Source organism: Mya arenaria, chromosome 13, assembly GCF_026914265.1.
Source record: "Mya arenaria isolate MELC-2E11 chromosome 13, ASM2691426v1".
NCBI classification, from domain to species: Eukaryota; Metazoa; Mollusca; class Bivalvia; order Myida; family Myidae; genus Mya; species Mya arenaria.
Window position 1 is genome coordinate 28,638,512 of NC_069134.1, and position 12,615 is coordinate 28,651,126.

The 12,615-nt window shown below is 35.0% G+C and overlaps 1 protein-coding gene across 3 annotated transcripts in view; it reads right to left on the bottom strand.

The window, feature by feature from the left end:
* Nucleotides 1-12,548, bottom strand: part of LOC128213429 (nuclear pore complex protein DDB_G0274915-like) — a 53,963-nt gene extending 41,415 nt beyond the window's left edge. For all 3 annotated transcript variants that reach the window (XM_052919114.1, XM_052919113.1, XM_052919112.1), the window contains exons 1-4: nt 12,364-12,548; nt 12,231-12,271; nt 5,485-5,559; nt 3,001-3,064 (exon numbers count right to left, since the gene is read on the bottom strand). In XM_052919114.1, the coding sequence (XP_052775074.1) occupies nt 3,001-3,064; nt 5,485-5,559; nt 12,231-12,271; nt 12,364-12,438 (255 nt within the window). In that variant the 5' untranslated portion in view covers nt 12,439-12,548. The remainder of the gene's footprint in view (nt 1-3,000; nt 3,065-5,484; nt 5,560-12,230; nt 12,272-12,363) is intronic.
* Nucleotides 12,549-12,615: the final 67 nt, after the last annotated feature.

Here is a 12,615-nt window from a genome sequence, read left to right on the forward strand (position 1 = left end):
GAAAATCCCAACTTGCCCTAAAACTTTAACATGCCCTAAAACTTTAACCTAAGACAATCAGGGGCCATAACTTGTATTAAGGATAATATGGAGTTATGTAACCTCATTGTGTGATGGTCCTGAACAACTGTGTGAAGTATTAAGTCAATTGAACAAAGGGTATAGAAGTTATTTATAAATATCCCAACCTGCCCTAAAACTTTAACCCGAGTTTCAAAGTCAATCAGGGGCCATAATCTGTGTAAAGAATAATATGGAGTTATCTAACCTCATCATGTGATGGCCCTGAACAACTGTGTGAAGTATTAACTCAATTGAAACTCAATTGAATGAAAGGTATTGGACTTATAAGTGAAAATCCCAACTTGCCCTAAAACTTTAACCGGACGCCGACGCCTGGGTGAGTAGTATAGCCTACCTATTCTTCGAATAGTCGAGCTAAAAAGGCTCTCCTTACATTATGACACATAATTTCACAAATTAGCTTTACATAAAAGGGCCTCGTTACATTATGACATGTAATTTGACAAATTAGCTTTACAAAAAAGGACTAGTAACATCTTATTATTTATCTGAATTACTTTCATTAGCATGTTGTTACATACAAGCGTGGCCTGAAGCTGTGGGGTTAGATTCAGAATGGGTGGAAAAAGCATAGCTGCCTTCGAATACTACATCATTGGCTGACAGATTGTCAACGCAAATTCTGACGCAGGGAGTGTGTATCAGATGATAGGCAGTAGGCGAACCTTTAAACACCCACGAAAATTGGTATTCTTTATGGTTAAGCCTAGTATATAATGATTGCCTGAAAATGCAGGTTGAATTCTAAGTCTAGATTTTCTGGCTGATAAAACATAACCAATACACTTATGTTAGCCCTTATTTGGGTTTGAGCTAAAGGGTTTATACACCCTTCTACCCAGTCATGGAGACCAGCAAGTCTACCCTTCCGCCTTCATAGAATTAAATGCTGACATCATTATAAGAGCTTTCTTAGGAAAATTAATGGACTATGCTATAAAATGGGATGGTTAAGCCTTGATGATGTGGTTACCACAGAGTTTTTCTACAATTAACAGTCAATATGATAGGTGTTTTTTGAATCTATGAACATTTCAAGTCAATATGATAGGTGTCTTTTGAATCTTTTTTAGTCTGATAACTATTCTGTTTAAAACCGTTTCATTATCTAGTGCATGCTTTTAATGACACAAAAACCTGTAAAAGTATATAGGTCATAAATGACGAAAGGATTTACAGATGTAACATTCTATTTCATCTTCTATACTGCGAGCAACCTTGCTACTGTAATACCATATACGTAAGACCTCCCGGTATGTACACTTGAAAAGAGTTTTCATGTTTAATGTTGTACAACTTAAACTACAAACCACTGAATGATCAACTGCCTTCTTAAGTTCATTCACAAAGTAATATGGCTCTGTTGCATCACATTTCAATGTTTTTATTTATCATAAAAAACTCACACACACAAAAAACAAAAACTTTGTAGCAAATATGAGTGGGCTGATGCTAAAATGAACTTTAATACTGGAACAATGTCAATCCTGTCCCTGTTACTCCTCAAATTTTGAGCTGTCCATACATGTTTCATGGAGGGAAACATGACATGGGTTGACCCAAATTCTAGGCTTGCTCATGACTTGGTTTGACCCCCATTCTGGGTTTACTCATGGCCTGGGTTAATCCACATTCTGGGCTTGCTCATGACCTGGGTTAACCCCATTCTGGCATTGCTCATGACCTGGGTTAACCCCCATTCTTGGCTTGCTCATGACCTGAATTAACCCCCATTCTGGCCTTGCTCATGACCTGGGTTGACCCACATTCTGGGCTTGCTCGTTATCTGGGTTAACCCACATTCTGGCCTTGCTTATGACCAATGGTTAATCCCCATTCTTGGCTTGCTCATTACTTGGGTTAACCCACATTCTGGGCTTGCTCATGACCTGGGTTAACCCACATTCTGGGCATGCTCAAACTTTTATTTTAACATAGCAGGGCTTGTTAAATTTTTGGATGCTAAGCACCTATGTAGAAATTCGGACTTGTGTATCCTTCTAAGTAAATTTCTACAACTGCTCTTTAAATATCAATTGTAAAACCTACTGAAAAGCCAAGTACATTTAGTAACTTGATATTTTTTATGAAATAAGGATCTAACCTTTAAAGCTTTGTTAAATGAATTGTCTAGGATAGTTCTCTCTAGCATGTTTTAGACATGCCAAGGGAGTTTGAGTATATCAACAATAATAATTAAAGTTAAATTAAACCATCCTCCAATAAAGCTATTTTTATGTAAATTACAAGTTTTCTATATATTTTCCGAGACCAATATTTCCGATTTTGTTCAGTATTACAGGGGATTTTGACATTAGTCCAGGGGATTTTTAACAAATCTAAAAAATAACTTGTACATGTAATATTTTGGTGATTTTGCTCGGAAAAAAACAGGGCATATTGCCCTTGACTAGGCAGATATTGTCATTAACTGCTCTGGCAGGGGCATGTTTAATGCTTGTTCTACTTAAAGCTTTTTATTAAATATTTAAACAAGCACTTCTTTTTAACTGGTTACATAATGGCAGCTATACAGTCTAAACTTGCTATGTTGAGGTTGTTCAGGGACATCAGAAATTTCGATATATTTCCATAATACAGTGTTTAAAAAAAACTGAAAAAAAAATCGAAAAAGTTTGACATAATTTTATATGCAAGCGCATCAACATAACAGGGTTTGACTTGACGAGATTCGGCTGTATATAAAAGGTAAGATAATGAATTGTACAAAGCAATCTGGGCTACAAAATCTATATCACACACACACACACACACACGCGCACACACACACACAAGCACCCACACACTGGTTAGGGGATGGATCAAAATTCTGGGGATCAAACTTAAAACAGTGTATGTTTGACGGGGAGATAAATGTTACTACAACCCTATGGCTACCAAGAAGCCTTCACTTACCAGCTGATGGATGCTATCGATGGCGCGGTTGTACTTCTCACACAAACTTTTCATACTCTCGTAGCTGAAAAAATGAAAAAGGGAGGTATTAATATGGTTGGTTTGGTTCTGTTATTTATTTGTTTCTGGTTACAATCTGAAAAATATGGTTGTTTTTTTTGTCTTTCAACCTTTTTATTTCACTAGTTCTACTAATTTCAGGTCAGGTTAAAAGTCCTTGGTTTTTAAAAGGCAAATGTTTTTTTCATGTCCCTTAAAATATTTTGCTGGCAGTTGCTTTAGGCAATACAATGTACCATTACCAATGATCTTTGGAAAATATAATTTTCCTAGTTTGAGTAAGCGAATTTGAGGAAAATTGATTTCCCCTGGATATATAATTCTCGGACAGGTGTCGGGCTAATTAGTGCATGTAGTAAATGTTCAGTGGTAAAGTCGGAGTGGATGTCATTTTAATTAGAGTGGGACTTTGACCAGGCTAGTTCATCAATTGGCAATTTTTCATTTAGGTTCAAGAATGGCAACCCTTTTTAGAGTATCTTTGCAACAAAGTATTAACTTAAATCGTATGTTTATCATATGTTTGTAACATATGAATGTCACAGCCGGTTGTTCCCAGATGCTATGAAAATATACAAGCTGTATTAATACCAATGTGTTGTTTTGTATAGTCGAAATGGAAACTGTTAGGTTAATGGAAAGGTTCTGAACAATGTACATGTTTTTTTGTAGCAGGCAAAAAGTAAACTACAATTTTCTTAAAAATACCAGCAGCCTCCTTATTATGAATGCAGGGATGTCAACACACCGAAAATCTTAATTTTAATTTTGACTTGCCTTGAGTGGTATTCAATTATCAACTATTATATAAATGCATGGGTGAAAGTTTGAATTTTTCAAAATACTGAAAATAGGGTATTTTACATAGGGAAATGCCATTTTTACAATATATTATATAGGATAAATATTTTCCAAATACTAAATTCAGTATCAATACTGAAAACTTTCACCCATGTAAATGTTAATCTCATGGCCATACATCACTGACTCCATTCACTCTATTGGTCAGATATTAATAACGAGTAATCCGATTAGCTACACTGTTCTTAGTTAATCTAATGGCCATACATCACTGACTCCATTCACTCTATTGGTCAGATATTAATAACGAGTAATCTGATTAGCTACACTGTTCTTAGTTAATCTAATGGCCATACATCATTGACTTCATTCACTCTATTGGTCAGATATTAATAACGAGTAATCCGATTAGCTACACTGTTCTTAGTTAATCTAATGGCCATACATCATCGACTTCATTCACTCTATTGGTCAGTTATTTAAAACGAGTAATCTGATTAGTTACATTGTTCTTAGATCCAATTGAGACCAATATTAAATACCAGTCCTGTATGAGAGTATGAGACAGTCAATTTGAGTACGAGTGACATAATTCAGGCCCAGAATAGGAGTGGTTAGACCCCTGTTAAAAGCATATGTCAAAGCCATTCATATCTATTTGAAGGCACTGTTTACTGTTTTAATGTAAATGGTCTGCAGACAATATTTACAAATGTAGGAGTCTTAAATTGAAAGTTCACAATCCTGATTTTAGGATCAATATTAAATTTTAAATATCATCTCTGTAAATAAAATATTATAAAAGATGTTTTAAGAGTTAACAACAAACATATTTATAAAATGGAAATAAAATACGGAAGTCCAATCCTAGAACCTTTATTTAGAGGTATATCTAGTCATTAAACACAACTAGAAAAACAACAAAGCAACAGCTGACACGAAAGTAATTTACACCAGTCTCAAATGGAAATCTTAATAGAAATCTGTTGCATCATTTTCAATTACATGCATTATTTGCGACTAGATATATCACATAATTCATTAGGCGACAATTGTTTCAATATGAAAGCGACTTAATGAAAGGCAGACGTATCTCATTCTTTCCAATATAGAGTTAATTCCCTAATGCCCTGTACCAGAAACATGATCTTAAAGGGACTATTTCATGATTTGTAAAATGCACTTTTAACAGAAATTCTTTTGAAATAAAGTGTGGCAAATGATTAGGAGTGTTAGAACTATTATAAAGATACTAACGGCTGAAACCCTTCAACAAATGTTGATATATTCACGAATAGAGCCTTATAGCTTTTTCATTAAGCCAAATTTTAATATATAATCTTGATATTACTACATAAAAAATAGTTCACCATGATTATCATAAAGATGATTTAAAAACAACCTCAAGAATGTAAATATTTCATATATAATACCAAACAGAAATAATAAATTTAACTTAATCCTGTTATGAGAGAGTCAATATGTTTGGGAAATTTGAGCCAGGTGGTCCAGGCTCTTTAGTTTTTTCTAAAACATGATCTGACAGCTAAATTACATAAAAACACCCTCATATGAGATAACAACAGCAAAAAACACCAATAAATAAATAATAGTATAGAATACCTGTTGGTGTCATAGTTGTTAAGCACATTCTTGCTGAGGGCTTGTTCCAGCTCGGGTATCTCCTGGCTCACCAACCTGAAATTTAACAAATTATACTATTATTACGGTCTAGTGTTTTAAATATAGCAATTTGTTTGCTTCATTTAAAAAAAGCTATACCATTTCAAGATTTGAAAAAAAGAGAGGTCTATTTTAAGTTTTATTTGGGAGTCCAATTTCAGCCCCATTCCCCACCTTAACAAGACAATATTCCCCTAAATTTTGTGATAATCAATTTTATCAAAACAGTACATAGAATAGCCAAAATATATGCATTTGCAACCTGATTTAATATTGTTATGTGAATGTTATTGTCTGCATGTCAGATGCAGAATTTCCTTCTTAAGAAATATTGATGTTTATGCGAAATTCCCCTTTTCTGGTAAAATTCCCCCTTTAAAGGGCCTGGCCCCATTTCCCTCAACCTTTAATAGAGACAGCCTTAGATAAAGCCCATGGTGGGATTCAAGCCAGGGATTCATATCATTAAAAATAGAATTTTGGACAAACAAGTATTTTTTTTGTACACTACTACTGCAGCTGATCACCAGCTTTCAAACATTATATATATATATATAAAATCAAGAATAATATAGCAAGCCCAGAGAGCATTTGACCAGTGAAGGGATTGAAAGATGTAGATTTGTGCTAATGCTTAAAAAAATAGCCCTCATTGAGTACTCTGACCCTACTGCTTTATAGCATACATGTGAGTTGGTGTGGATACCAAAGCCTAGATACCATACCCGTTTTTGAACAAGATGTAACCCTAACCAGAACAATATTTTTTGGGGCCTAATTTCTATCAATGAACCATGAACCCATGTGAGATGCAGACACCTATACCATCCTCAACCTCTGGCTAAGAAGATGACCTCAGTTTTTATTATAAAAATGCAACCGATAAAATAGCAGATTACACTAGAATCTGTGCAGGTCTGGACTGAGCTGTAAAAACTGAGCTAAGATCAAGAAACAGGTATTGATTGGTTGCTTTGTGTACCAGTTCGCCTCATGAGTTAACTTGTAGCATTTTTGTATAAATAGAGCTTGTAATCCTAGCCTCAGTGCCACAGATGTGACATAATAGTGCAAACAAATTGGAAACAACTTTGCATTATATATTTATACTTATTTTCTGACTTGCACTTCAATTAAAAATCTGAATCATATCTCATCCTTTGTAGAATCTACTATAAACTTACTGATCAGTTTCTTTTTGTGCCAAAGAATCTGAGTAAAGATAGTAGAGTCTGGGGACTTTTCAAAGATAGCAATATAATTTTATATGGACACACACCAACTGGATTTTATCCAACATCAATGACATTTTGAAACCACTGTTCTAATGCACTCAGATGTTACTATTAAACTATGCTTGTTACTAAACATAAATAAATGTTCCAATATCTACAAAATTTATATAGTATTATGTTCTTTTCTTTTTTTAATTCTTTAGAGATCAATAGACACTTTTCTAAAACTAGGTCACCTACTGTGGCATATCTCAGTGAACAACCTAGAGGGGATGTAATTACTTACAATATCATACTTCATGTATATTCGCAGTAGTAAAATTACATATATAATTATTACTAGGTATTCTGTAATGTGACAATCCCTCGCGTAAGTACAAATGTACATTTAAATGAGAGTTCATGTTTACCGGATTCCCATGATTAAAAGCTTATTGTACTGCATATGAATTTAAAACAATTCTTTTCACACTTTCTATTTTGCAATCAAAAGCAAAACCATTTCAGTTTTTAAAATCATTAACCTGGAAAAAACACGGTCAGCTTTAGCAGACATTATTTTAATCGGTTTACTATATCACACTCGAAGAGATGCAGTTTTTATGTCATAAATGTTGTCTGTAAAAGTGTGTCATCTTTACAAGAATAAAGTTCATAATCAGGTTATATAAGGTTAAATCATTTACTTTTAAATATGGAAATAGGGATTTAGACATGACAGTCACAGGGTGCTGCAGAAAAATGGGGTGCTTACATAAATTTGACCAGAAATGTTAAGAATTGTGTTCAATTGAAGTCATAGTAGGTTTCAATTTCCAAATATGTTAAGTGAATATACTTTTAATAAAAACACACGCACGCACGCACACACACACACACAAATATTTGACAGTCTTAAGCATTGAAATATATGAAAGCAGGAAGGTGCAGCTATGTACAGTAGTAAATAACATTGAATTAATGATTGGGCATTTTTTTAAGTGTGTGCTTAATTAGCCTAGGGTTACATCTTGTCCAAAACATGTAGGGTAAATGGTAGGATTAAAACAAGAGCTGTCACAGTATGTGACGAATGCCCCCGAATGTGACATTGACCTACGAACAAGGTCAGTACATGAAAAGTTGATCTTGCCTTTACGTGTCAAATACATATGGCACTTTATTTTAAATTGCCTCTGAAAACATAAAAAATACCACCCATACTTGACAACCTACACTGTTATGTCCTTATATTCAGAATTCCCTTGTGAATAAACACTTAGTGTATCTTTCACCTTAGAGGTAGGGACATGGGTCTTGCACACGACACGTTGTCTTCATATGTGAAACAGATGTAGCAAGTTATTTTAAAATCTGTCCATACAAGAGAAAGTTACAGCCCGGACACGACAACCTATACTCCATGTCCTTATATGCAGCACTCCATTGTAAATAAACACTAAGTGTGACCTTGACCTTTGAGGCAGGGACACGGGTCTTGCATGCGACACATCGTCTTGGTATGTGGAACACATGTGGCAAGTTATATTAAAATCTGTCCATACAAGAGAAAGTTACAGCCCGGACACAACAACCTATACTCTATGTCCTTATATGCAGCACTCCATTGTGAATAAACACTAAGTGTGACCTTGACCTTTGAGGTAGGGACACGGGTCTTGCACGCGACACGTCGTCTTGGTATGTGGAACACATATGGCAAGTTATTTTAAAATCTGTCCATACAAGGGAGAGTTACAGTCCGGACACGACAACCTATACCCTATGTCCTTATATGCAGCACTCCATTGTGAATAAACACTATGTGTGACCTTGACCTTTGAGGCAGGGACACGGGTTTTGCACGCAACACGTCGTACTGGTATGTGGAACACATGTGGCAAGTTATTTTAAAATCTGTCCATACAAGAGAAAGTTACAGCCCGGACACAACAACCTATACTCTATGTCCTTATATGCAGCACTCCATTGTGAATAAACACTAAGTGTGACCTTGACCTTTAAGGAAGGGACATGGGTCTTGCACGTGACACATCGTCTTGGTATGTGGAACTCATGTGGCAAGTTTCTTTAAAATCGGTCCATACAAGGGAAAGTTACAGCCCGGACACAACAACCTATACTCTATGTCCTTATATGCAGCACTCCATTGTGAATAAACACTAAGTGTGACCTTGACCTTTAAGGTAGGGACATGGGTCTTGCACGTGACACATCGTCTTGGTATGTGGAACACATGTGGCAAGTTATTTTAAAATCTGTCCATACAAGGGAAAGTTACAGAGCCGGACAGACGGTGAGATTTTAATATGCCCACCTTCGAGGGCATAAAAAACAAGAGCATTATGTTAGAACTTGTTGTCATCATTGGTGAATGGCATAATACTATATTTCAGTATAAAACTTTTTAAACCACATTAAATCACACAATTTACCAAAACATAAAAATATAGTGCGTTTTTTTTAACGAACAGACTATTAAAAAAGGTAAGGCCAGGTAAACCGAACCCCAAGGACTTTTAAAGGCATTTGATGGACATCACTTTGTATCTAGCAAAGTCCGGACTAGTCTTTACGGCAGTCGAGGACAATGTTCCGAACATTTAGAACCAAACACCACAAAACAGACAATATGTCCGTCAATAAAGGTTCAGCTGTTTTTATATTTGATTATTGTGGAACTAAGTAAATACACTACCAATCACTTGATTTTTGCAGATTTTGCTTATTGCTGCAATTTTTCCTTACCACAGTCGTTATCTTTTTTATCTGAATTTCACTATACCCTCCAATATAACGCCCAATAATTTTCCCCACGTTCCACTACACCGAGTCAACGCTATACTATATATATATATAATTCTAGTCAGTTTTAAAAAACTCGTACGAAGTACTACAAACTTAATCGATAATCTACAAATCACTTTGTCCATACTCAAAGTGTAGTTTGATCCCTGAAAAATATGCTTTGAAACTGAGTTTTTAGACACTTTTGTAACTTTATTTGTGCTTACTAAATTTCGAATGCCCTCGCTTAACTTATGTGAATGTGAATAAATAGTTCATTGAATATAATGTAGCATTAAATTATACGATATGAATTAGTGGTGGTTAAAAATAGCTTATGATGTTTTTGGCATTTTTCCACACTAAAATGAGGCAAGATGGCAATTAACCATGCTCTGTGAACTTTGAACACGTGTGTGACCCCAGTAATTTTCAATCGTGATTTTCCAAATTTTCTTAAATAGTAACATACATAACATATGACATTTTGGCACTTTTTAAAAACTTACAATAATCTCTGCTTTTCGTGTGAAAAACTAACGGAGCGGAGCTTCTTGTGCAAACTCTTCCTAAAGGCCTGAAACCCTTTTGCAGGTACATTTTAGTAGCAATTAACTTATTTCCCAAAATGCTTTAACAAAGCGACCGTATTATCAAGTTTGGGGGATGAGATTGTTTACCCTCACAATCGGGTGCAAGCCCTTCTGCGAACACGGTACAATTTACAATCTTCTATTTTTAACAACAGGACCTGTTAAAAATACCTGCATATCACGGTAAGCTGCAATAAGCTTCAAGCATGTTTTCTGAAACATGCGACAGCAGAAGCTGAACCGGGCGATGCATGTACAACTGTGTTGGCTACCGCAGAATATATACCAGCGATTTACTGCGGTGATGCAACGTGTTTTTGCAAAAAATGTGTAGTTGATAGTGTAATTGTTGGTTGTCAATTTAGGTCACAAGGCCTCAGCCGAGCAAATTAGCTCTATTTATGGTAAATCCTCAAAATTGAATACTAACTCAGTATCTACCGGTAATTTGATGTTTGCACTAGACTGACCAAAATGAACTCTTTTGCCCCTTACGATTAATTTAATCCCTGCGAAGTCGCATAATTATTGGGAGCAAACGTTAAACCACCCAGGCCCTCGTTTTATTATTCATAGAATTGTGTGCAAACATGATATATGCTAAATTATGGATTCAATTGGAATGGAATTTCATTACAAGGAAAATAATCAAGAAGAAAAATTGTAAATATTGATAAACTAATCATTCTTTACATGCTCACGTATATGAAAAAGTAGGCATACATCATTAAGCTTCCTCAGGGCCAATGTGGTATACATCTTTTGATAAAAAAGGGGAAAACAATAGTGCCGCGGAGCAAACTGTTACTTTTTTCAGTTGGTCAAAGGGAATTACTCAACAAACATTGAAGAAAGAGTTATGGGCCTTGAAAGAGTTATGGGTCTTGTTATAAGAGTAGTTTGTCTCTGGCAACGTGTGCACCAAGTTTCATTTCATTTGACCTATAAATGTCTTAAACAGTTTTTTGTATGTCTAGACTCTAGTCTAAAATAATAGATGTGTTATACGGGATTCTTCCAATCCCTAACGTCTAGTGCAAAAACCAGGGGTGTTTTAAAAATATTGAAATTGTTTTAAGTGAAGTATTTTATGGTTGAAATTGATCAAAAAGAGTTAAATTCATATTTTACCATGTAAGTGAAATGTTATTTTGCACTAAACAAGCCTTTAATGCATTAAAACAAGTTGTTTACCTTTCCAATAAAACGAAAGTTGACTGACACAGACAACAATTATGCCAAGAGGAACAACTCGATACAATGGTAATAACTCGGCCTCCTCCGACAAAGCTTCGAGATAGACCTCGTTAATACAATTGTAACAACTCGGGCCATGGCCGAGATGTTCCGAGCGATTTAAAACTGTGCCCTGAAGCCATGCAGGTGCCCTTCATGTATATATCGTTATGTTTTGACAGAATGAAATGAAGAAAAGCCGTCAAACTCATAATTATAAGTTGGATATTTATTTTTTATGTACGGAACTAATATAAAATAACATTATCTGGTATTATTTCTTTTTTTATGATATTTTATAGACGCAATATGCTTTAACCCGGAATCCTGATCGGAATAACTACCCACTTTTGATACTAAACAATTTGTAAGTGAAGGATTTGCCATATCAAAAATCTAAAAAAAATCCGTCAACGTACAATTATTTGGACTAGTCTAGACTCTAGTACAATACAGGCAACATTACAAATCATGCTACCCCGTCCAATTTTTTAATAAATGCACATGTCTAAATGTTTAAAATGATTTTCATTTTAAAAATAATATTATCAAATATACTTGACTAACATGAGCACTTATTCCAATGAACCAATCATTAATGATATTTATACTGTCATGTCAAATCATACATAAGTTACAACAATAAACGGACAATAATACTACGGACAATCACAAAATTGACAAAGTGACATTTCATTTGAATACAAACATTCCTCAATTTCCCCATTCCCCTTTGGTAACCTCAAACCAAATCAGAATATGGCGATCAGCAATTTTATGAAAGGAATAATTTTGTAAACAAAATACTAGTGAAACAAATGAATAGAAAACTTACTTCATGGTGTCAATGATTTCCTGGGCACCATCCTTGTCATCCTAGAAAGAGAAAAAAGAACATACCAGTCAAACTTTCATCGAAAACAGTAAAAAATCCTCAGTAAATTTTCACGGTTCAAAGATTCACTTACCGACGATGGTAACGGCCACGTGTAGGTAACTGGTTCCGTTCCTACGGGACTGTGTAGTTTAAATTCCTTCTTCATGTTTGAAATAATCCTATTCTATACAGTTACTCATTCAAAAACACGACGATCACTGATCATTTTCATTTTGAAATCATAGCTTCGATGACCTACATTTCGGTCCGTCCCTCTTGCCCACGCACTCGGGGGAAACCGTATTCGCACGTAGATTGTAACAATAATTTTGATTGGATGCCT